The 23,212-nt window shown below is 49.9% G+C and overlaps 1 protein-coding gene across 2 annotated transcripts in view; it reads right to left on the reverse strand.

Moving 5' to 3' along the window:
- The window catches only part of KIF3C (kinesin family member 3C), a 38,529-nt gene extending 15,535 nt beyond the window's left edge, over positions 1 to 22,994 (reverse strand). For both annotated transcript variants that reach the window (XM_038560978.1, XM_038560977.1), the window contains exons 1-5: positions 21,297 to 22,994; positions 3,313 to 3,414; positions 2,517 to 2,639; positions 1,758 to 1,876; positions 1,204 to 1,320 (exon numbers count right to left, since the gene is read on the reverse strand). In XM_038560978.1, coding sequence (XP_038416906.1) covers positions 1,204 to 1,320; positions 1,758 to 1,876; positions 2,517 to 2,639; positions 3,313 to 3,414; positions 21,297 to 22,844 — 2,009 coding nt within the window. In that variant the 5' untranslated portion in view covers positions 22,845 to 22,994. The remainder of the gene's footprint in view (positions 1 to 1,203; positions 1,321 to 1,757; positions 1,877 to 2,516; positions 2,640 to 3,312; positions 3,415 to 21,296) is intronic.
- Between the last annotated feature and the right edge of the window lie 218 nt (positions 22,995 to 23,212).

Here is a 23,212-nt window from a genome sequence, read left to right on the forward strand (position 1 = left end):
CCATCTGGGCTGCCCTAAAAAAATTTTTAAAGTAATCTCTATACCCAACATGGGGCTCAGACCCACCACCCCAAGATCAAGGTCAAGAGTGACACACTCTACCGGCTGAGCCAGCCAGGCACCCACACAAAATTTCAATTGAAGAACTTTCTGAGTACAAAATCAATAACCTTAACAGACCAGAAGCCTCACCAGCATCTCCCTCCAGCAGAGGGCACTAGAATAGTGGCTTTCAAGCCTGGCTTCCCTTGCAGAATCACCTGGAAGCTTTTACTAAAGTCCAAAGTGACATCATTGAAAAGTCCTCTACTCGTGAACTTGCCACTTACATAGTGTCAGCTTGGGCAGGGTCAGCCTTTTGACTAAGTAGGCATCTGATATCCAGGGAGAAGCCACAGACCCACCCAGCTTTGGGGAGAACCTTGCACTATCTCGGCCTTAACATTCCTAAGATAGAGAGAGCAAAGAAGCTCCAGGGAAGTGCTTTGGTATCCAGCCTCCTGGACACCTCTGTAGGCAGATTTTTCAATTCAGGGGCAGCGGTTCCGCTGAGGGAGGCAGTCCCTCTGCTGGGTTTGAGTATCGTCTCATTCTCCGTGGCCACCAGCAGAGGGAGCTACACGCCCAGCCAGTGGATGCGAGCTATACCCACGCACGAGGCTCTATGGAAACAGGTGGAAATGCTGAATCACCACCAGTGCTCAATCACCAGCTCAATGCTGAGCTGTGCGAGGTTATAAAGACCAGGCCAACCTCCGTCATTTCCCCCAGGCCGATCGCTTCCCTGCGCTCCTGACTGCACCGTGCGCTGGCTGCGTCTGATACTCTCTGTCCGTAGGGTCCTGTATACAGAGCCCAACACAGTCAGGCAATATGAACTATTGTTGCTGGGTTTGGCACCCGACAAATGAATATTCACCAGACGGACCAGACGTTGATCATTTACTGGGGTTGCCAAAATGCTGAGTGCTCTTCCCCTCCGTAGGTCCCTCAAGGGGCACCTGAGACACTTCATTTTGGGGAGAACACCCTTCTTTCACGAAGACCTATGTCAGCTCCTGAAAAGTCCATCTCCATCCGCATCTTCCATACCTATCTCCAAATCCACAGAAACCTCTGACTCCCCGCAGGCCCCTGGCCACCCCCCAACCTGGGGTGGGCTGGCAGGTGCGCAGGGCCCAGACCAGGTGGCGAGAGACTCACACTCCAGCGGGCACGAGTGGCTGGAACTTCCACTGCTCCTCCTCACAGTCCAGGAAAAGGCGGTTCATGATCTTGTTCTTCTCCTCGGGGGGGATGAAGTTCTCGATGATCAGGTACCTGGGAGCAGGAATGAGGCAGAGATGGGAACTGGGGAGTGACAGACCACACGACCACATGCGTTGAAGGTTGAAGCAAGAAGCAAAGAGGCAGAGGGAGCAGAGGTGATGGGAAAACCAGAAAGTTGGAAGAGAGGGTCCCTACAGCAATCCCAGAACTTGAAATCACTGCTTCCAGTGCAAAGACGGTAGACTCAGGGCCTTAGGGGTTACTCTTGGCTGCACCCAGCCCCCAGCATGCACCTTGGAGGATTCATCATTACGGCAGAACAGAGGAAGGAGAAGGAAACAGACACATTCTATTTCTAAGGGACATGGACTCCTCAGGGAGTAGATGGGTGGAATGAGGCCTGGAGGAAGGAAGTAAGTCCCCCAGGGATTGGCCAGGGAGTGAGGGATGGCAGTGAGGACCAGGAGTGGGGAGAGGGGGGGCCCTACTTGAGCTTGAGCTCCCGAGTCTGCTCATTCTGTGCCTCCTCCAGGTCCTGCCGCACGCGGATGTACTCGTCATGCTGGTCCTGGATCTCTGCCTTCACAGCCTGCAGCTTGGCGTAGAGCTGCACGGGGACAGGCGCTGCTCAGAGGCGACACAGCATGGCGGGGAGGCCCCTCTCCCTCAGCCTGGCTCCCCACTCTGCAGGCTCAGGCTCCAGCAGCTGAGTCCAGGGGGAGAGGCCCACCCAGTCTGAATCTCCCTCCTGCCCCCCTGTCCGTCCTATGCTGGGGGGCCAGTTACCTGCCCCCTTTTGGCTGCTGTCAGCACTGTGGCGTGTTCACACTGAAAGGGACCTGAGAGATCTTTAGTCCCAACACCCTCTTTCTAGAGAAGAGGTAACTCAGGCACGTGGTTGCTCACAGTTACACAGCTAGCGATGGGAAGAGTCAGAATCAGGACCCAAGTACAGAACTGCTGGTGCAAGGCTCAGAGAGGGATGGGGGCCCGAGCCACTTTGGAAGGTGACCTATCCTACTCCTGTCTCTCCAGGGGCTCTTAAAAATGGGGGTGTGGAGGGCGCAGGGCTTGCTGTCCTGCTCCTGACCCACCAAGAGGTAATCTGTCCCTGGAAACTGCCATGTGGCTGGGCCTCTGCCTGGCCTGCTCTGGGTTCAGCAACCCTCTGGGTTCTCCAGGTTCATCCCAGAATCCAGGCTCCATCAGGCTGCCAGGCCCTTCCCTGCCCCACCGCATCATCTCACCTTCTTGAGTTTCTTGGTTTTGACCTCCACCTCCTGCTGCAGGGACGTGTAGGTACCCCGGAGCTCCATGGTCTCCTCATCGCGGAGCATCATCTCCTGCTGCATTTCCCGTTCACGGCGTTTCTAGGCCGAGGCAAGGCACAGGGGCTCAGTGGTGCAGCGTGTACTGGGGAGGGCCAAGGGAGCTCAGGGGACAAGTTCACTCTGCCTATCATGGGATTTCACTCCACTGTGGCTACAGATGCTGGGAAGGAGAAGAGAGTGTCCTATGGCCCATGGCCCCTGGAGCCTCTCTGGACCTTCTTAGCTCATATGGCCATGTCTTTGCCAGGCACTGCCCCCTGTGGATGGAGACCCCAGCCCTAACAGCTGGCACATTGTGGGAGTGTCAAGCCGACATAGATTCCCATCATCCTGACTTCCCAGCAGCCTCACCCTCTCCCCATGTGGTATCACAGATGACTGGTAGAATGAACAAATTGCGATTCTTGAAGATTTAGGACATAATCATACCGTTGGCAAAGAACTGACACCCTTGTGGAATGCCCAGGGACTAATACCAGGCGACCTGTAGGGGCTGACACCATGGAGAGCCACCATTTCTCTCACCCATATGCTGGCAGCGCCCCTGGCCCACTCCTGGGCTGGTGGACCCCTGGGATCCAGGGCTGTAGGTCTTAGATTCTTAGCACTGGATTCCAGGGAGCTTGAATCCATGATGGCTCACTGCCCTGTGCCCTCTAGACTAGACATCAAGGCCATGCACTCCCACGAGACCGGAAGCCCCCAGCCCTACCTGCTCAGCAATCTCCTGCCTCTTCAGTTCCAACATCTTCTGCTGCTCATTGGTATGATCCATGATGTTCCTGCCTCCAATAAGCAGCTTGCTCTCCATGGCCTGGGGACACGGAAGGGTTAAGGGATGGGCTTTTCAAAGTATGGCCGCCAGCTTGAGATGTTTGGCTTCCCTGCTCTGTGGTCCTTCCAGGAGTAGACAAAAAATGTACCCCTGATGGGGCCTCATGGCCCTCCCCGAGGACAAAGTTTCCCCTCCAGCCTCCTGGGCTCCAGCCCGAGGCTCTCATTGCCGATAAGACCATTCATTAGGTGAGGCAAAGAGAGGGCATCCCATGGGGAATATAGGCAACTGATCTGTTTGCTTTGGATACAGATGGAAGGTTGGTTCATCATGCCTAGGAGGAGTGTGCAGGAGGCTTTTGAATCCTAGCACTCAGCTCCCACCTAGTGTTCAAGAGTGGGGAGCAGAGATATGGTCACCAGGCAGACCAACTCTTTAGCTGACTGGCCCCCACCCCAAGAAGGCTCTCAACACAGGTGTCATCTCCAGCTGACATGCAAAGCAGAAGACAAGGCAAAGGGAGAAGACTGTAGCACTAAGGGGCAATATGAGGCCCCAGAAACAGTGTGAACTTTGGAGATAGCCAGAAAGATCTGGGTTCTGTCCACCAAATGCAAGGGCGAGGCCAACACTATCTCCATCCTCACCCTAAGAGAAAGCTACTATTACTCTTCCCTCTTAACAAGTGAAGAAATTGAGAGTAACTGGTGTAAGGTCCTGCAGCTGGTTAACAAAGAGGTGAGATCTGAATCCACCACCCCTGGTCCCGCCCTGTGAGCCCCTATACTTCGTGAAAGCCCTCGGCCCAGTGCTTGGCACAGACACGCCATAGGGGCTAGTTGAATATGGGGCTTAACTGGTAATGGATTTGTATAAGCTGGGTAAGTTGTGACTACATAAAATGCATTTTCACTCTTGCTAATCAGAGGGTGCTGCCCCAGGAAACTCCAGCTGTCCTCTGATTTCATTGCAGGCTTCCCAGAAGGTTGAAATCACCTTGAGCCACCAGAAGATACTGGCTGCCTCCCCACTAGAATTTTTCCCAGTGGAACCAGCTGACCTGCTTGAGGGCTGTCAAAGCAGGGAGTGCTGTACAATGTGGGGGCAGGGGGCCCCTGTGCTATCTGGGAGAGCCCCATCACTGGGGACAGAGCAGGACAGTCAAATGTTGGGCCGTGCGAGGATGCCCTTGGACACTGAGCAAAACAGGCCAGTCAGAGCGGCCCTCACTGCCTCAGAGGCCAAGGGCAGAGCTGCTGCAGAGCCAAGGGCCCTTGACAGCTGCCTGTCCTCACTGCCACACCACTGCCACCTGCTGTGCTTGTGCCTCCCCCAGGCCTTGCTCCGGGTTATGGTCTCACCATCCAGCTCACCCCCATATCACAAGCCTGAACTCATTCTAGACTCTTCCTTCTCACTCAAGGCCAGCACCTGAACTGTCCTTTGAGTGAATGATTCCTTACATATTGTACCCTATGCACCTTACCTCCTGCATCCCAGGCCTTGCCCTGCATGCCTCTCATGTCTCCCCTTCCTTGGGCCAGTCATCAATCCCATCAAGTCTGCCTTCTTGTTAGGGCTCATATCATTCCCACCTTTCCATCCACATGGCACCTGCTGACCTCACTGAGATCCTCATGATTCACCTGAATTCTTGTCAGCAGCTCCCTCCTGCCTCAGCTTCCCCTTCCATTCATCTATCTCCACATGCCACCTGGGGGCATTTGCCAGAAACACAAGTCAGAATGTGCCTCTCCCCTGCTTACAAAGTATTCAACAGACCTCCATTCCTTGCAGAATAGAACCCAAAGTCTGCAGCAGTACCATACCCTGTGGCCTGGTCCAGCCTCCCAGCCTCCTCTTACTGCTTACTCCCCACATGTGCTCTGCACCCCAGCCCTGCCAAAAGAATAGCAGCTTCTGGCATGTGCTGTGCCTTTTCACAACACTGGGCTTCTTTTCCCACTCCACATCTATCTAGAAAACCATTCCTTAGCCTGCAAGACCCAGCTTGAGCATCTTGGGATGGGTTCTCTGATTCCCTCAAATCTGTACTTTTCCGGGATCCCTGGGTGGCGCAGCGGTTTGGCGCCTGCCTTTGGCCCAGGGCGCGGTCCTGGAGACCCAGGATCAAATCCCATGTCGGGTTCCTGGTGCATGGAGCCTGCTTCTCCCTCTGCCTGTGTCTCTGCCTCTCTCTCTCTCTCTGTGACTATCATAAACAAATAAAAATTTAAAAAAAAAAAATCTGTACTTTTCCTCCTTTGGGCCTCCTCAAGAACCAGGGCACATTCCTATTATTTTCCCATCATGGACCATTATTGCTTACATCTTGTCTCCCCTATGAGCTCCTTCAGGGCAGGAATCATGTCCTACTCAGATCTCAGGGTCCCATGGCTTAGCACAGTGCTTGGCACACAGTAAGTGCTCAGTAAATGTTTGATAAACTGAAATGAATCCCTGGAGTAGCCCCAGAGTGGGGTTCAAGTCCTTTTCCTGGGCTCTGTTATGCAGAATAGAACTGATCCTTTATCCAAGTTTCCCCTCCTTCAACTGACCAACACACTCACTGTTGCAGGACAAAAGGGCAGAGCAGCAGGTCTGAGCACCTGGGAAACCTGGCAGGAGGAAAGGGAGGGTGTGAAGAGGGAGGCAGGAACCAAAGCAGCAGCTCTCTCATACTTGGAGGAAAGCCCCTCCTGCTGGGGCCACGGACAACCGATCCCTCAACCTACCAGGTCACGAGACCTTGGGGGACCTGGTGTCTGGCCTGGTTTCCTATTCTGGGACACTTCAGCCCGGAGTCCTTGCACTTCCCCTTGGTGCTTTATGTCATTCCGGTGTTCTTCACTCCTTGCCACCGCATAAAGACCCTACTTCTCAAACTTGGTTGCTGTATTAGCATTACTGGGGAGCTTTTAAAACTCCCACTGCCAGGCCACATAGCATTATTAGCTTGGGCCCTTCCCCTCAGGACTGGCTGTGAGAACTCCGGCGCCAGGCGCTCCGGGGAAGAGTCTAGAAAGGACGGCACAGGGCAACTGCTCATGCCCTGGTTTTCCTGACTGATTGAAGGACTGGGACTGGGGTGAAGCGAGAACAGGCTGAGGACTCAGGAGGAAGAAAACCATTGTCTTCTTTGCAGATTAGGTGTTTCACGTTTACCTTTTTTTTTTTTTTTTTTTTTAAGATTTTATTTATTTGACAGAGAGAAAGAGAGCACAAGTAGGCAGAGCAGCAGGCAGAGGGAGAAGCATCCCCAGGGGCTCCATCCTAAGACCCTGGGATCATGATCTGAGCTGAAGGCAGATACTCAACCGACTGAGCCACCCGGACACCTCTCACATTTACTTCTAATAACTCTTTAAGTGGGTCTCAAACTTGGATGTATATTAGAATCACCCTGGGAGCTTTTACTCAGCCCAGTGCCCAGGCTACACCCCACTGCCAATCAGACTGAAAAGGCCCGGGGAGCCCATGATAAGGTCCACATTAAAATTTTCAAAGGTTCTTATTACGGAATCACTGCTTTTTGAGGTCCCCCAGAATCAGTATTGGATACTCATTAGAAGTGCAGGATCTCAGGGACGCCTGAGTGACTCAGCCCATTAAGCTTCTGCCTTCAGGCTCAGGTCATGATCTCAGTTGGGGTCCTGGGATTGAGTTCCGAGTCAGGCCCCCTGCTCAGTGGGAAGTCGGCTTCCCCCTCTCCCTCTGCCCTTCCCTCCCCCCACTTCTGCTCTTTCACGCAAAAAAAAAAAAAAAAAAAGAAAGGCAAGATCTCAGGCCCTACACAGACCTAGTGAATCTGAAACTGCTTTGTAATGAGATCCCCAGGTGGCCTGTGTGACATGCTTTAAGGGGCATCCCACTAGCACCATCATTTTCCTCAGGAAAGCTCAGACAGGGTAAGTAATCCATCCAAGGTCACATCATGGCCGCTAAATTTAAATGGAGAATCCAGGCCCAGGTAGGCCTGGCTTCAATGCCCGTCTACTCCAGACATTCTTTCTGTTCAATGTTTTAGGAAGCAGAACCTGCTAAAAGCAAAGCCACACGTTTCCAGCAGGAGGAAATCGTGTCAGCCTAAACCCCATGGTTATTCCAGTACTTGGGGGAGCCCATGGCCAGCACTTTGGAGGTTAAAATGCTCCTGGCTTGGTTCTACATCAGAGGTTAGTCGAGTTAGATGAGGGAGGGGAGTGGATTAGGGAAAGGAAACAGAGGCACACAGGCATCTCTCTGGATGGAAAAATATTCAGATAGGAAAGAACAGGACTGATCTCCATTAGAAATCATGCAAGAAAGAGAGCACTGGCCAGATACCCAGCTCCACAGACACCGCCAGATCCTCATAATGGTAACGTTCGAGACAATTTCTAGGCCGCCTGAGCTGACAAAAAATGTCAGATGAGCTTCAGTTACAGTTTTACATTCTGGGAAAAAGTAATCCTAGCTCTACTTATTCAATGAGAGCTGTGAGCAGTCAGTTATAAGCTAAAAAGAGAGAGAGAGAGAGAGAGAGAGAGGGAGAGAGAGAGAGAGAAAGAAAAAGAAAAAGAAAAAGAAAAAGAAAAAGAAAAAGAAAAAGAAAAAGAAAAACAAGGGGTGGGGGAGTAATTCTCTATTGTTCCCAGAAGACATTGGCTTAATACGCTGTCAGAGCTAAAAAAGCCACCCGCATCTGGCCAGGCACCATCATGAAGGCTTTTTGGAAACAAAACAAAAATCATTCGACCCTAATATAAAATGGTGATGCAGCTGAATCTGGAGTACTGTGTGTAGTTGCCTCGCTGCGTCTCTGGGGACATGCAGGAGAGAGATCCAGAGAAGGACGGCTAAAACCATCCAAGGGCTATTAAAAAATAGGATTCTTCAGCGTACAAAGACAAAGAAAGGTTAAGAGGATAGACCTGGAAACTATACGATCAAAACAGGTGTGGGGGCGTGTGGCTGACTCAATCCACAGAGCATGGGACTCTTGATCTCAGGATTGTGAGTTCGATCCAGGTTGGGCATAGAGCTCACTTAACCAAAAAAATAAAATAAAATAAAATAGGTGTGAAAAGGAATGACCCACACTTTTCCGATCAACCCTGGTACACAGAGAAGAGCTTATACTTTGGGCTTCTAGGACAAATAAAGAGAGGTTCTACTGTTTAAAGAAGGTCATAAATTTATGGAATTTGTTATCTCAGGAGGACTGTATTAAATATCTAAGAGTGTATTAAGGGATTCTAGGGACACATTTTTTTTTTTTTTTTTTTTTTTTTTTTTTTAAGTGAGATCTATGCCCAATGTGGGGCTTGAGCTCAGGACCAAGATCAAGAGCTGCATGCTTTACAGACTAAGCCAACCAGGAACCTCCCTGGGGACATTATTTTTAATTTTGTCTTTTCTTTTAGAAAAAAAATATGAAGATCAAAAAACTACAGAAATAAGATAAAATTAGAAAAATTTCACATATCCCTTACCTAATCAGCTTCTTTTAATTCTCCTGTTTTTCCAACTTTTTCCAAATGCACATCATAGACATGGTATAAATATAAGCTCATGTCCTGCTATTTCCATTTTATCAAATCCCTCCAGAATTTGCTGTTACTTCCATAAGGTTTATGACTATAAATTTAATGACTGCATAATATTTATGGTAGATAATTTATAAATATTTTTTTTAATTTTTTTTTATTTATTTATGATAGTTACAGAGAGAGAGAGAGAGGGAGGCAGAGACACAGGCAGAGGGAGAAGCAGGCTCCATGCACCGGAAGCCCGATGTGGGATTCGATCCTGGGTCTCCGGGATCACGCCCTGGGCCAAAGGCAGGCGCCAAACCGCTGCGCCACCCAGGGATCCCTTATGGTAGATAATTTAAATGTATTTAATTAACTCCTATTAGAAGACATTTTGGTTGTGTACATTGTTTACAATAAACACCCTTGTAAAAAAAGAAACCACCCTTGTACATACAATTTTTTTGTTTTTTTAGATGACTTTCTTAGAAGGAAATTTCAGGATCTGATGAAGGATCATCAACATTTTGTCTATCTTAAGACATACTGCCAAGTTACCTTTCTAATAGATTATACCACTTAAATTACTGCCAGCAATAAATAATGGAACAACTTTTATTAGTGTCATAGGCATTATCATCATTATTTTTAAAATTTGCTATAATCATAGATATAAAACTGAGCCTCCCCATTTATTTTATGTTCTCTATAGAATAAGGTGGACTTTGGAGGTCTGATCTCTCTTTTCACAACATACCTCTTTCATGTGTTTTTTTAATTATTTTGTTTCTTGGTGACTTTTTTTTTTTTGGAAAGATTTTGCTTATTTATTCAGGAGAGACACAGAGAGAGAGAGGCAGACACATAGGCAGAGGGAGAAGTAGGCTCCATACAGAGAGACTGATGTGGGACTCGATCCCAGAACTCCAGGATCACGCCCTGGGCTGAAGGCAGATACCCAACCGCTGAGCCACCCAGGCATCCCGTGAGTTTTATGGTGAGGTGGGTTTTTTTTTTTTTGTTTTTTTGTTTTTTTAAGATTTGATGGTCAACTGACTGAGCCATCTAGGCCCCCAACTTGGTGATTTTTAAGTAAGGACACAGACCTTTGATTCAAAACAATTCTTTGCTCAACCTCCAGCTTCTCCAGCTACTCATACCTAGTCCCACACTCTTCTCATTCAAAATTCTGGATTCAAGAAACCCATTTGGACACTGTCAGGCAGAATTTGAGCTGCCAGTCAGGCCTGGAATCTGATGTATCGGCCAAGACTGTTAGCACCCCCAAGTTCTAAGCCTCTTCCCAGCCTCCATGACATGATTCCCAGGACAGATTTCTCTCTGTTTGTCTTGCTCTTCCACCTTCAGGGGAAATCTCCTTGGACGTGCAAGTCTGCTTCAGGATTTCTCCTTCTGGCTGGGTCCTGGGCTCCATGCAGAGAATTCTGGATGATGTCTGATTGTCCATTATCACCCCATTCCATTTGTCCACTGCCCCTACGTTTCTCTACTAGTCCCGCTGAGACCCAGCACAGACGTGGTCTGAATGACAACTGAATTTGCCTTTCTGGTGACTCGCCAAGTCTTGCCCACTTGCCTAGCCCAACACTATCAGCCAAGCCTGCCTGACAGAGCCTGTCTTGTGCTAGAAGAGGGGGCTGGTCCTGGCTCGAAATCTGTGGGTGGGCCCCAATCCAGGTGCAATGTCTCACCCCCCACTTTCTGCCTAGTCTCAATCCATGTTGTCCGCTTTATCCCCTCACTCTGAAATTCGTCATGCATGACTTCAATTCTTTGCTTAGAAACAGAGTTTTTTTGTTTTTTTGCTTTTGCTTTTAATTTTTCACCATTTTTCTGAGGATACCTCCTTTTCTTCAGATCTCTCTGTTCTATCACTTATGGAGGGCAGGGAGGACAGGAATGCCTCAAATCCCCAGGCCCCCTTCAGGCTGAGGGATACTAAGCAAGGGCTGGGAATACAGGGGTTCTGGTCCCCAAGAAAAGTTCTCTGGAGTTCTTAGATGCCCGGGTTAATGCTGCCTTTGTGATCCCTCAAGGCAAAAGATAGGTGGGTGGGGCCTGTGGACAGGACTGGGTTTGGTCCTACTGGTTCTAAATAAGTCCAGTGTGACGAAAAGGCAAGCAGTGGCCGTGGGGGTGGAAGAAACAGGATGGGGAGCTCCAGGGCCATGGTTTGACTCTTGAGAGACTGATACAAATCACAGCATAACTAAGGCGACCTCAGCCAATCATCAGCTCCAATCCACTTTGCTTTACAGATTAGGAAACTGAGTCCCAGAAATGGATTAGTCTAAGCCTGGAGTCTCGTAATTAAGGACATGTATCTGCTCCTACATTGACTATGTTCTTTCTGAATAATTTCCCAATTTTGTTTTTAAGATTTTATTTATTTATTCATGAGAGACACAGGCAGAGAGGCACAGACACAGGCAGAGGGAGAAGTAGGCTCTCCATGGGGAGCCTGATGCAGGAGCCTCGGCTGGGATCACACCCTGAGCCAAAGGCAATTGCTTAACCGCTGAGCCACCCAGGCATCCCATAATTTCCCAATTTGATTAGGGTCTTGATTCCAGGTATTAGAGGCAGGTCAGCTGCCATGACAATTAATAGCCAAGCTCATTACAGGGACCATATTAGTTTATAGACCCAGCGTAGATGTTCAGAGGCTCACTCTTTCCTGTTCCAAGAGCCACTGGGGTACAAGACAAGAAGTACCCCAGTACTTCATTAAGTGTTGATCTGAAAAGCCAGAGTGGAGACAGCTAGGCCCAGCCAGCCACTTGTCTGAGAAGATACCATCAGGTATGATTTCAGAGAGAAGCCAGACAGGCTCTGCTCTGCTACTGCCAGCTAATCTCTCACATGCCGCAGGAGACAGGAGTCTCAGATGTGACTCGTCATGTGTCTGAGGCTGGGCTAGGTCCTTTTTAAATTAATCATCCTATTTAATCACCATAAGAGCCATAAGAGATAACAAGTATGATCCCCACTTGACATAAAAGAAAACTAATATTCAGATGGATGAACTGACTCACTCAAGATTATGGAGCCAGTAAATGGCAGAGGTGATATTTGAACACCAAACTCTTAATTCCACTGGCATCCCTGTGCTACAGCTTTCTCCTGGGTTCAGGCAGGAGGGTACCTTGGAGAGAAGCAGCACTTGGTATCTGCACCTTCACTGACTCAGGAACCATCGGGAAAGCTCAGAGCACCATTTCTTTCTCTGCGAGCTAAAACAGGCAGATCTCTGCTGATGATGCTTCTGCCTGAGGCATCTTATGGGGGCCTCTGAGATGAGTGGTTAGAGTGTTAATTGTATGCTCGGCAGAGGTTGTCAGGATCCCTAGCACCCCAGAGAGAGACTAACCGCTGGAATGCTCATGGGAAAGGCCACCTCCCAAGTTCCATAGCGGGATGATGTAAAGAGCACTGGGCATGTCAGGGAGTCTGAATACTAGGACACACTGTGCCACCCTATTTGCTATGAAATCTAGGGCACTAGCCCCTGGACTTCAGTTTTCTTATCTGTCAAATGGAAGAGAATACCAACAAATCTCATAGGCTTTGGGTAAGAATGGTGAGTTGGGTAACAGATGTGAAAGTACTTGGTAAGTGATAAAGTACAATCAGAAGTCAGTGGTTACTCGTCAATCAGTATGTGGATTGACAGGTATTCATGACTTATCACAAAGAACAGAACAAAACAATTATTGGACAAGTCTTTGCTTCTATCTCTTATTATAGCCATGCTGACTGTCAAAGACCTATTTCTCTTTTTGAGGCTCCCTGGTTGTAGATCTTGAGGAGCCAGCAGTAAGGGAAAACGAAACAAAAGAGACAATGGTAGAGGGAAGAACAGTGCTATTTTCAGGGATTCTTTGCCTTAGGGGAACAGAAATTAGGAGACCCAGTCTGTTTCCTGCCTTGAATCTCCTTGGATGTCTCGAAATGTGACAGAAATGATCGGTCTCTCGGATGCTAGGAATTCTCTCATCAAAAGAAAAAAATTCAGGATCAGGAAACATATTGGCTGGGGAGTGAGGTGACCTGGACTCCACTTGCAGCCTCGTTCTGGGCAGGGTAAGGATGCCCAGTAGAGAAAAGCAGGAAGAAAAAAATTGGCCCATCCACTTCAGTGAGAAAACCACGAGCGCCTCAGATCTGATCCCTACTTCCTCCTTCTCCCCTATTTCCCTCCAGCCAGACAATAGGATGCCACAGTGTCAGAACTGGATGAGACATAAGGAGGCATGAAGTGCAGACTCAGCATTTGACAGCCTAGGCACAGGGCCCAGGAGCTTGGGTGGGTCATCTGGGGTCGTATGGCCTGAAGCTCCCAGGCAACGCTTGGTCATTCCTCTCCAATTCCCACTGTCCATCATTCAGGCTGACCTCTAACCCTGGGGTCCTAACCTGTTGCTTCTCAGGTGAATAGCAAATGGTGCAGAAAGCAAGGAATCATTTACTGATCATTTCTTACAGTCCCCGGGAGAGGAAGGGACTTGTCCAAGGTCACAGGATTGCCAATAACTGGGTATCACTGAGAATTATTATCAACCATGGATCTTCCTCAATTATTCATTTTTTAAAAGATTTTAGTTATTTTATTATTTAAAGATTCTATTTATTTTTTCATGAGACACACAGAGAGAGGCAGAGACATAGACAGAGGGAGAAACAGGCTCCTCACAGGGAGCCTGATGCGGGAGTCGATACCAGATCCCGGGATCAGTCCCTGAGCTGAAGGCAGATGCTCAACCACTAAGCCACTCAGGCATCCCTCACATTTCTTTTATATTTTTTCTCTCTTAAAAATTGTAGATTAGTTTTTATTTAACAAAATAATATATGCTTACAGTAAAAGCAAAAAAAGTAAAGAAAGTACAAAGTGAAAATCGAAAGCTCCCTTCCCCATTAAAATTCCTAGAAATAACCACTACTAGTGAATTCTCATTTCTTCCAGAAATTGAAATAATTTTAAGACTTTGTTAACTATACCTACAGATTTATGTTCTTGGTCATGGGTACACAAAAAGAATTGTTGATTATATGAATGGATGGAGCCAGGTGAGTCAGAGGCTGGGGGTTTGCATCATACGGAAGGACAGAGATGGGTTGAGTTAAGCATCTCAGCAGACAAGAGCTCCCACTGGGGCCTATTAGCCGGGGATGTGGCATGAATCCTTCATTTCCAAGGTTGGTATTATAGTGTGAAGGTGAAGATCATGGGCTCTGGAGTCAGGCAGACGGGGGCTCCTATTCTGGCCCTAACACTTCCTGGGCATGTGGATCCTCATTTGTCACAAGGAGATTAAAATAGTACTACTTGGGGCACCTGGGTGGCTTAGTCAGTTAAGTGTCTGCCTTCAGCTCAGATCATGGTCCCAGGGTCCTGGGATCAAGCCCTGCATCCGGCTCCCTGCTCAGTGGGGAGCCTGCTTCTCCCTCTCCCTCTGCTGCTTCTCCTGCTTGTGCTCTCTTTCTCTGTCAAATAAATAAAATATTTTTAAAATAGTAGTACTTCATGGTGATTAAGGAAGAACAATGCACATAGAGAAAACAGCAGCCTGCTTGGCGTTAGACATGCACTAAAAAAATTTGTAGCTGTCATCATCACTACTATTGTTGCCATTACTATTCTGTGGGTTCATCTCGAAAAAGAAGAAAGCCTGCAGGTCCAGTACCTAGTGCTATAGAAACAGACCAGCCCAGGGCCTGGTCCTCCTCTGCTGAGTACATCTGGCAGGAAAGGGAGACAACCAAGAAGTACCTCTTTAGTCTGACCAGGAGTTAACACCCAGGAACTTCTCAGTATGTTAAAAATTCTAGATCCACCAAACCATAAAAGTAGATGCCCTATGAACTTCGAGCATATAGGGATGCCTTGCACAGTGTGCAGGGCTGAAGGGTTGGATTTGTGGGAAGAGGGACCATTTTCTTATTTTTTTCAGGCCAGCTGGTTCAGCAGCTCTCAGGCCCAGAAGGCTCCAGAAATGCGCTAGACTGGCCAAGTGCAATGGGCTGGCAGGGCATGGCGGGAGAAGGGTGCTCTTCTCCAGCTGAATTCCAGGCCTTTCCTCTAGTCCTCAGAACACAAAGAAAACATTATCACAGCCACTTCATCCAGTCTTGTGCTATCTGGGGGCTGGAAATGACGAAGGGCAATTTATAATACACTCCCCCAGCCAATGCATATTGGGAGAAACCCAACACTGGACCAAAAGGCCTGCAGAGCCTTGATGTAACTTGAAGCCCAAAATCTCTGATGGAAATGTATTAGTCTTAAATGCTTCCTGCCTGTCAAATCTTTATATTACAAAATGCCCCCAGCTCGTGATACTTCTGTTAAATGATCACACTGCCGGCGATGAGTATTTAACTGTCCTCTACAGCACTTTCTCCTATTGGAGCTTCTTCTCCACAGAAACCCTGCTGTTCACTCCTCTACCCACCCTCTCCCTCCTTCTCCCTCCCTGCCTTTATATAACTCCACTTCTCTTTTCCCTCTTCCCTGTCCCCTTCTATTTCTTTCCTGTTTTTCTCTCTATTCTCTTCTCTCTTGTCTTATTGTCTTTCTCTAATTGGCCATGAGAGAAAGCTGAAAATTATTTTTTTATTATTGATTGAACATATACATTAAAATCTAAACCCTCTTAATTTTCAAAAAGATAAACTGAGTATTTTATATTTTGCTCTAAAAAAACAGTATTTTGGGGGCACCTGGGAGGCTCAGTCAGTTAAGCATCTGCCTTTGGCTCAGGTCCTGGGATTGAGCCCCACGTAGGGCTCCGTGGGGAGTGGGGAGCCTGTTTCTCCATCTCCCTCTGCCCTTCCCCACCCTTGTGTTTTTTCCCTCTCTCTCTCATATAAATAAATAAAATATTTTTTAAAAGATTTTATTTATTCATGAGAGACACAGAGAGAGAGAGAGAGAGAGGGAGAGAGAGAGAGGCAGAGACACAGGCAGAAGGAGAAGAAGCAGGCTCCATGCAGGGAGCCCGACGTGGAACTCGATCCCAGGTCTCCAAGATCAGGCCCTGGGCTGAAGGCAGCGCTAAACCCTTGAGCCACCGGGGTTGCCCAAATAAAATCTTTTTTTTTAAAATAGTATTTTTAACAATTAAAGGCTTTTAGGAGGAAGAGACTTTAAAGACCATCTAGTTCAAAGGCTTTACAGATACATGAATCCCTTTAGAGCAACTCTGACACTCCATTTCTCCTTGAGGACTTCCAGGGATTGCAGCCTGCTACCTCTAGAAGCAGCCCATTTCTAGGTATCCATAAGTTCTTAATATAGGGACACCTGGGTGGCTCAGCGGTTGAGCATCTGCCTTTGCCTCAGGGTGTGATCCCTGCATGGAGCCTGCTTCTCCCTCTGCCTACATCTCTGCCTCTCTCTCTCTGTGTTTCTCATGAATAAATAAATAAAATCTTAAAAAAAAAAAAAAGTTCTTAATATTGAGCTTAGTCTGCCCCCCTAATTCCCACCTCCTGGCTACCAGGACAATCTAGGATATAAAAAGAGTGCCATCAGCAGAAAGGCAGTGAGGTGCATATTAGGTTCAAAAAATAGAGGTAGACCAGCTGGTTGTGAGGTGCTCCTATTGGAGTAGCTTGCTTGGGTGGGCAATATTGAGGAGATATATGGCAGCCAGTCTCTGGTAGGTCTTGAATGCCAGACTAAAACATGGTGTTTTTGACTTATCAGGAAGGTGAAGCCAAGTGAAACTGTCCATTAGATTGTAATAAACAGTTGTGCTTACATGCCGGGAACAGTGCAAAGTGCTTTAACATTGATTATCTCATTTAATCCCCTCAATAGAACCGATGTCGGTACTGTTATTACTTCATTTTATAGATGAGGTAACTGAGGTCTTAGAGCTAGTAAGTCACTAAACCCAGGCCTGTCCATGTCTGAGGCACATGATCTAAATATAGCACTCTAAAAAACACAGCCAGCAGAGAGACCAGGATGGGAGACCCTGGGAGAGTCATTTACTAGAGGGAGAGAGTGTCAAGAACAGAAGGCGTGGGTCTCATTTGAGCTCTCTTCTACAGATGGGCCCTCCAATCTCCATCGCTACTCTTGTGCTTGCTCTTAAACTCCACCAATCCATTTCCAGCTGCCCATTGGATTTTGTCACCTCAAATTCCATGGCACAAGCATCTGCCAATTTTCACCACCTTCCTAGCAACCAGTTTCCAAAATGATATTCCTGAATCTTTAGGCATAAAAGAAGATCTATGTGTTAAACCAACCTGGCCTTAATTAGATTTGCCACATACAAATCACCAGGCCTTGGGAGAGTTACTTAACCTCTATGGGCCTTGGTTTTCTCACCTATAAAATGGCAAGAGTAACACCACCACAAGGTGCTTGTGTGGGTGACATTAGATCATTTGTATGTAATATGTAGCATATTGCGGCTGGCATGTAGCAAGTGTTAAGTAAACAGCATTATTATTGTGATTACTGCTGTTTCTGGGGCTTGAAACTCCCTCTTACATATCTTTTTATGGTCAATCCCAATGCTCAGAGGTGGGGGGAAGAAGAGGGAGCCACAGAGTAGACAGTGAAAATTCAATGCAGTTTGTATTCTCTGCGATGATCTCATCCTTTTGGCTGCGGGGGCTACTTCTACAGGGTCTCTTTTCTACACCCACCACAGACAGAGCTGGGCTCCAGCCAGGACCCGCCTGCTCTTCTCCCTCCAGACCTACTTACATGGGGATCAACAGGCAGTGTCTCTTCTACTTCTCTCTAAGGTTGGAGCCTTCGGTGTCATCTGCAGCCCTGACCTCCCTAGATACTCTCTTTTTCTTCTAAGTATCTAGAATCTGAGTTGTACAAATCACCTGGTCCAATCCCTCAAAAAAATAAAGTTCAAAATCAGTCATTTAGGAAAATGTCTTGCACAATTAAATATGAGTAAAGTGGGCTTTCTCCCAACCAATCCACACTCTTTCACCAGTCCCCACTGTGGTACGTGCACTGTGCACAAACATTTGAGTTTCACTGTGTCTGATAAGCCCCAGCCCCAGCTTGGGAGTCTGTGACTCCTTCTGCACCCCCTATTGAGCCCCCTGGAGATACCACGTGAGTAAGGGTTGCTAATGATTAGTGAGAAACAGGGCACTGATCACAATCACAAGCCCTCACACATTTGCACACCCTAACATCCCCCCCCCCCCCCCCCCCCCCCCCCCCCCCCCCCCCCCCCCCCCCCCCCCCGGCCCCAGGCCCGCAGTGAATGTGGAAGGAGAGATGAAAGGAGACTCCAAGGAGACAGGCAGGGTGTTTGTACACAGTGAGGGGAGAACAAAGGAAACGGGGAGCCTGGGGGTGGCAGGCAGGAAAAGCAGGCAAGCCAGGCAAGCCAGGCTGTAAGATGAGTCAGAGAGTGAATGAGGGCACTAGGTCGTATCAGCTCCTGCTTAGTTGCCCCCAGAGGGTGGTGTGAGCTGGAAGAAGGGTTTGGGGGGAGGCGACTAGGGGAGCTGATGCTGTAACTCAGAAGTGGGAACTGGAGGGGTGTGTTGTGTTTATGGAGCAAAAGCTCAGTTAATTTCCAGGAAGGACCCAAGCTCTCGTCTTCTGAGTTCTCCTAGATCTTTCTTGTCTGGCTTTGCTTCTGGAGCTGTTGGTGAAGCAGTTTGAGATTGGCCAGCGCGGAGAACAGAGTCAAGCTAACAACAAAGATGTCAGTTCCCGACATCACTGGACCCCTGCTTGATTGACGGAAGCCACCTTGCGGCTGCTAATGCCTCTCCGTTTATTTGGTGCTTTCAACTTATTTCAAATGCCCCCTCCTACTAATGATCTCATTTAATCTTGGGCACAAACCTGTGAAATAGGCTGGCCTGGGATTAACTCTAATGTGCTCCTCCCCTCTCTACCCTGGTGATCCCTCAAGAGCCCTCAAATTGTTTCCTCCATCCTAGAAAGATCCAATGCTGAACCAGACAGTGCCTTGTGGGGTATGAAGAAGTTGGGGTCCTCTGTCCAGGCTCCTCTCTGAGCTGCTTGTTGCTGTTTGTCCTGGGCTGGGTGTGACAAGAAGTCACAGGATATGGACTCATTCCCCTCCTGGAATTTCCCAGCCCCCCCACCCTCCCTCTCTAACATCTGAATGCCTGGCACATAATGACCATTTTACTCAGTCCCCAGGGAGATATGTCAGACTTCTCATTAGGTGAATAGAAACCTGAGGCCTAGCGAGGCAAAGGCCTTTGCCCTGAGTCACACAGTGAGCAAACATGGAGGGACAGTGATGACTTGGGAAGAGCACAGGTCTGGGAACATTTGGAGACCTGGGTTCCAGTGGCTCTACCACTCCTCAACTGGGGGCACAGAGATAGTCACTCAACCTCCCCAGTCTTGGTTTCCCTAACTGTCAAATGGGAACAGTAATATCCGTCTCTTGGGGTTGCCCGAGATGAAGACATCAAAGTGTTACATAAAAATGAATTATTCTGATTATCAAGTAGCACAGGTGACATTGGGACTCTGGAGAAATGGAAAGAGGCTGGATTAAGCATAGAGAGTCTGGGATCTCCTTAACTCACCTGTGTGGACCTGGGCAAGTCCAGGCCTCAGTTTCCCTGGGCAGCTCTGCCAGCTCTGAGGAGGGCTCTGTGGACAATGCCTCTAATATAAGAATTCTGGTGCTGGCTGCCCTGACCTCTTGGTTGTCCTATTAGCTGTGCCCCACATTGCCTTAGATCCAAGAATCTTACTGAGGGAGCCAGTCAGTTCCCAGCAGTGGGAGACCCCATTGTTCCCAATGGGAAGGATCCCCTGGATCCTTCACATCAACTCCTCTACCCATTTCCTCAGGGCTGAAGTGTGCTTCTTTACTGTCTTAGATTCTACTACCTCTCAGCTTTAAGGGGAATGAGGGTGGAGAAGGGAAGTAAGGGGTAAGGGGAGTACCCTTGGTAATGAAACCAATGACAGGTTGGCCCTGTGAGATTTCCCAGTGGACAGCACCAGATTGCCTGGATTCCTTTCCTCCCAGGGAGGGCTGAGTCTAACTGTTCAGCTAACATCTTGCTTCTTCCAGGATGGCCCCAAAGGTGCCAGACACCTGATCCATTGAGGAATCACCTCAGCAGAACCCTTGCTGAGCTCACGGAGGTGAATTAAATATTAAAGATGCAAGGCCAGAGCCCCTGGTGCAGCAGCACGTTCCCATAACACAGACAATGGCATACGGCTCATCTGCCCAGTCTTCTGGCAGCTTAAGCTCTCCCTCCCCAAGCTGGGTTCCCTGCTCCCTAGCCCGCACACTTGTGAGGGCATAAAAAATAGCAATGTTTGGTTCTCCCCAGGAAGTCATCAGCTCCTGTTCCTTGTGTCCTTCCTCTCACCCCCAGTGTTGAGAAATCCATGGACCTGGAAATGACTGGAACACTGAGTTGTGGCATCTGCAGCAATGAAATTTACCAGGTCTGTGGCTGGCCTGGCAGGGGCCCCTGTACCTCAGCCCCACACTGAGGCTTGATGAAAGGAGGAAGCAACTTACACAAAACCACTCAATGAGCGATACCATAGCTGGGCCTAGACTCCAGTTCTCCAGGGTAGAGCCCAGCACTCTCCCCTACCCTCTCTGTGATCTCTGAATCTCCTTCCTAATGCTACCAAGCACTGGGTCCTGCACAGCATGGTTCCCACGGACTGCTTTCGTGGGGAGCAGGGTCCATCCCCAGTCCTGCCTTGCCATCCAAGTCCCAGAAGAGCACAAGGCCCATGTGTTCCAGCTCAGCTCTGCCACTCTGTAGGATGGAACCATGGTCAGGTCACCTCTGAGCCTTAGTTATTCACCTATAAAATGGGGATTTAAGAACCTGTACCCTGGATGGCTAAGGATCAAATGAGATCACGTCTGTGGGGCATTTGGTAAATTGGGAAGTGCTATCCAGATGTCAGGTATCATTAAAATGGTGTGAGGTGTGAAGGTGCTGCAGAGGGAGGAGTTCACAGGGGAGAAGGCCATGCAAGAGACCCCACAGCCAAATGACGCTGAGGACCTGACTGACACTTCAGAGGGCCACCAACAGAGATTGACAGGCAGTCGGGCAGATCGACCCAAGCTCATTGGCTTGAAAGACTCCCTGCCTGCTTTGCTTCGTGTGTGCATGTGTGTGTGTGTGTGTGTGTGTGGTTTGTGTGTTCTCCTCAGTGCTCCTGGAAGGCTCTGCCTGGCAGCCCAGAATCCCAGGAATTCGCCTGGCTGCTCCAGGGGAGTGGTTGGCAGGAGGGCAGTGTGTTGTGCTGAGGAGGACACCTTGCTTCAGGTCAGGTCATAGACCCTCAAAGAAAATCCTGCCAGCCTGGATGCCCATGGGCCTCTCCGGAGTACCCCTGCTCTCCCGGGCCCTTACCTTGTACTTGGCTGCGAGCAGCTCTGTGGCCTGCTGCTCCCGCCTTAGGTCTTCCAGCATCTTCTCCTTTTCCTCCAGCAGCTTCTGCTTCTCCTCACTCACCAGGCTACGGTCATCCTGGATGGCTGCCTTCTCCTCCTCCAGGCGCTCCTTCTGCTCCTGCAGGTAATTCTCCATGTTCTTATCCAAAGCTGACTCCAGGATGGGCTGGGGTGGGCGGTGGTTGTTGTTGTTGTCATCCTCCTCTTCAGCCACCCAGGCCTCTATCACTGACCCCTCCGGGTACCCAGCCGGGGCCGACACAGCCTTCTTCCTGCGGCTGCTCTTCCTCCGGAGCCGCTTTCCCAGCATCCCCTTCTTCTCCAGCTGGGCCTTCAGGCGGGCGATCTCCTCCTGGAATTCCCGCAGCAGCGTGTCCTTGGGATCCTCGTTCACCCGGGGCTTGTTCTTGATGTTCTTGGCCCTGTTGGCAAAGCGCAGGGTGGAGAGGCTCTCGTCGTAGCTGTGAGAAGCTGGCCCCAGAGTGGCCACCATGATGGTCTTGGCGTTCCCCCCCAGAGAGTCTTGGAGCAGCCGGGTCAGCTTGGAGTCCCGGTAGGGGATATGGGTGCTCCTGTTGCCCGCCAGAGCAGCGATCACGTTGCCCAGGGCAGACAGTGAGAGGTTGATTTTGGAGGCTTCCTTGGGCCTCTCTCCACCTCCACCACCACCACCACCACCACCTCCACCGCCGCCACTCCCCGTGGACTGCGCGGCGGTCCCTGCAGCTGTGTTGGGGCCCGCCTTGTTCTGCCTCTCACTGCCAGCCAGGTCCACCAGGTTGAGCTTGCCCACACGGATGTGGTCCTGGCCATCTGAGCCACGCTCGCTGCACTCCACAGTGATGACGAATATGGCATGGGAGCGGGAGCTGACCTCATTCATGTGTGTGCTGCCCACCGCCCGGGTCTGGTTTCCCAGGTTCATCACGTGCTCGATCTCCTTGACATTCTTGGTGACAAAGGAGGAGAGATCCTTGATGTAGACACCGGTCTCGGGGTTCTCCTTCAGTTCTAGCCTCTTGCCAGGCTCCTTGGAGAGCAGGTCTCGAATCTCCTCCTGGTAGATCTCCAGGTAGGAGGCCCGGACCAGGTACTGCTGGTTCTGGGAGCGAGAGATGTGGGTGAAGATATGCTCAAAGGCATTGGGGATGACCCCGCGCAGCTCGGGCTCCACCCAGGTCCCCTGCATGGTGTAGGTCTTGCCAGTGCCCGTCTGGCCATAGGCAAACACCGTGCCATTGAAACCCTGAAGCACCGAGTCTACCAGGGGCCTCACGGTTTCATCGTATAAGTCCGCCTGCTTGGAGCTGGCATCATAAACGGCATCGAAGGTGAAGGACTTGGGCAGCTCCCCGGGGGCAGCGCGGGGGTTCCGCAGGGTCACCTGGCCCAGTTTCACGTCCATGGTCAGGATCTGCTCGTGACCAGCAGCCTCCTCCTTCCGGCTGAGGGGGCGGCACCGAGCCACCACCTTCAGGGCCTCGCTGGCCTTGGTTTTACTGGCCATCTTGCCGCTCCTTCCTTCCTGCCCCCGGGGCCCCTCCGCAGCCTGGGCGGTCCTGCTGGCCTCGCTAGGTCGGGATCAGCGGGGCGGGCCCAGCCCCCAGGCGCGGCGCGGCTCCTCAATCCGCATGCAGCCTCCGAGGGTGGGGATGCTGGGAGGTGGCCCCGCCGCCGCTGCAGTCCGGGCCTCCAGCGCTCTCGGGTCCTCGCCGCCCCGGCCGGGCAGGGAGAATCAGGCCGGGTGCCCCGGCAGCCGCGGGAGCCGTGCCGGCCGAAGGGCAGTGCCCGGAGCCCGCCCCATGCTGGGGCAGAGGGAGCGCTGCTGCCGTAAACAGCGACGGCAACAATGAGATAAAGGAAGAGGAAAATGGG

The sequence above is a fragment of the Canis lupus genome, chromosome 17 (assembly GCF_011100685.1).
Source record: "Canis lupus familiaris isolate Mischka breed German Shepherd chromosome 17, alternate assembly UU_Cfam_GSD_1.0, whole genome shotgun sequence".
Taxonomy (NCBI): domain Eukaryota; kingdom Metazoa; phylum Chordata; class Mammalia; order Carnivora; family Canidae; genus Canis; species Canis lupus.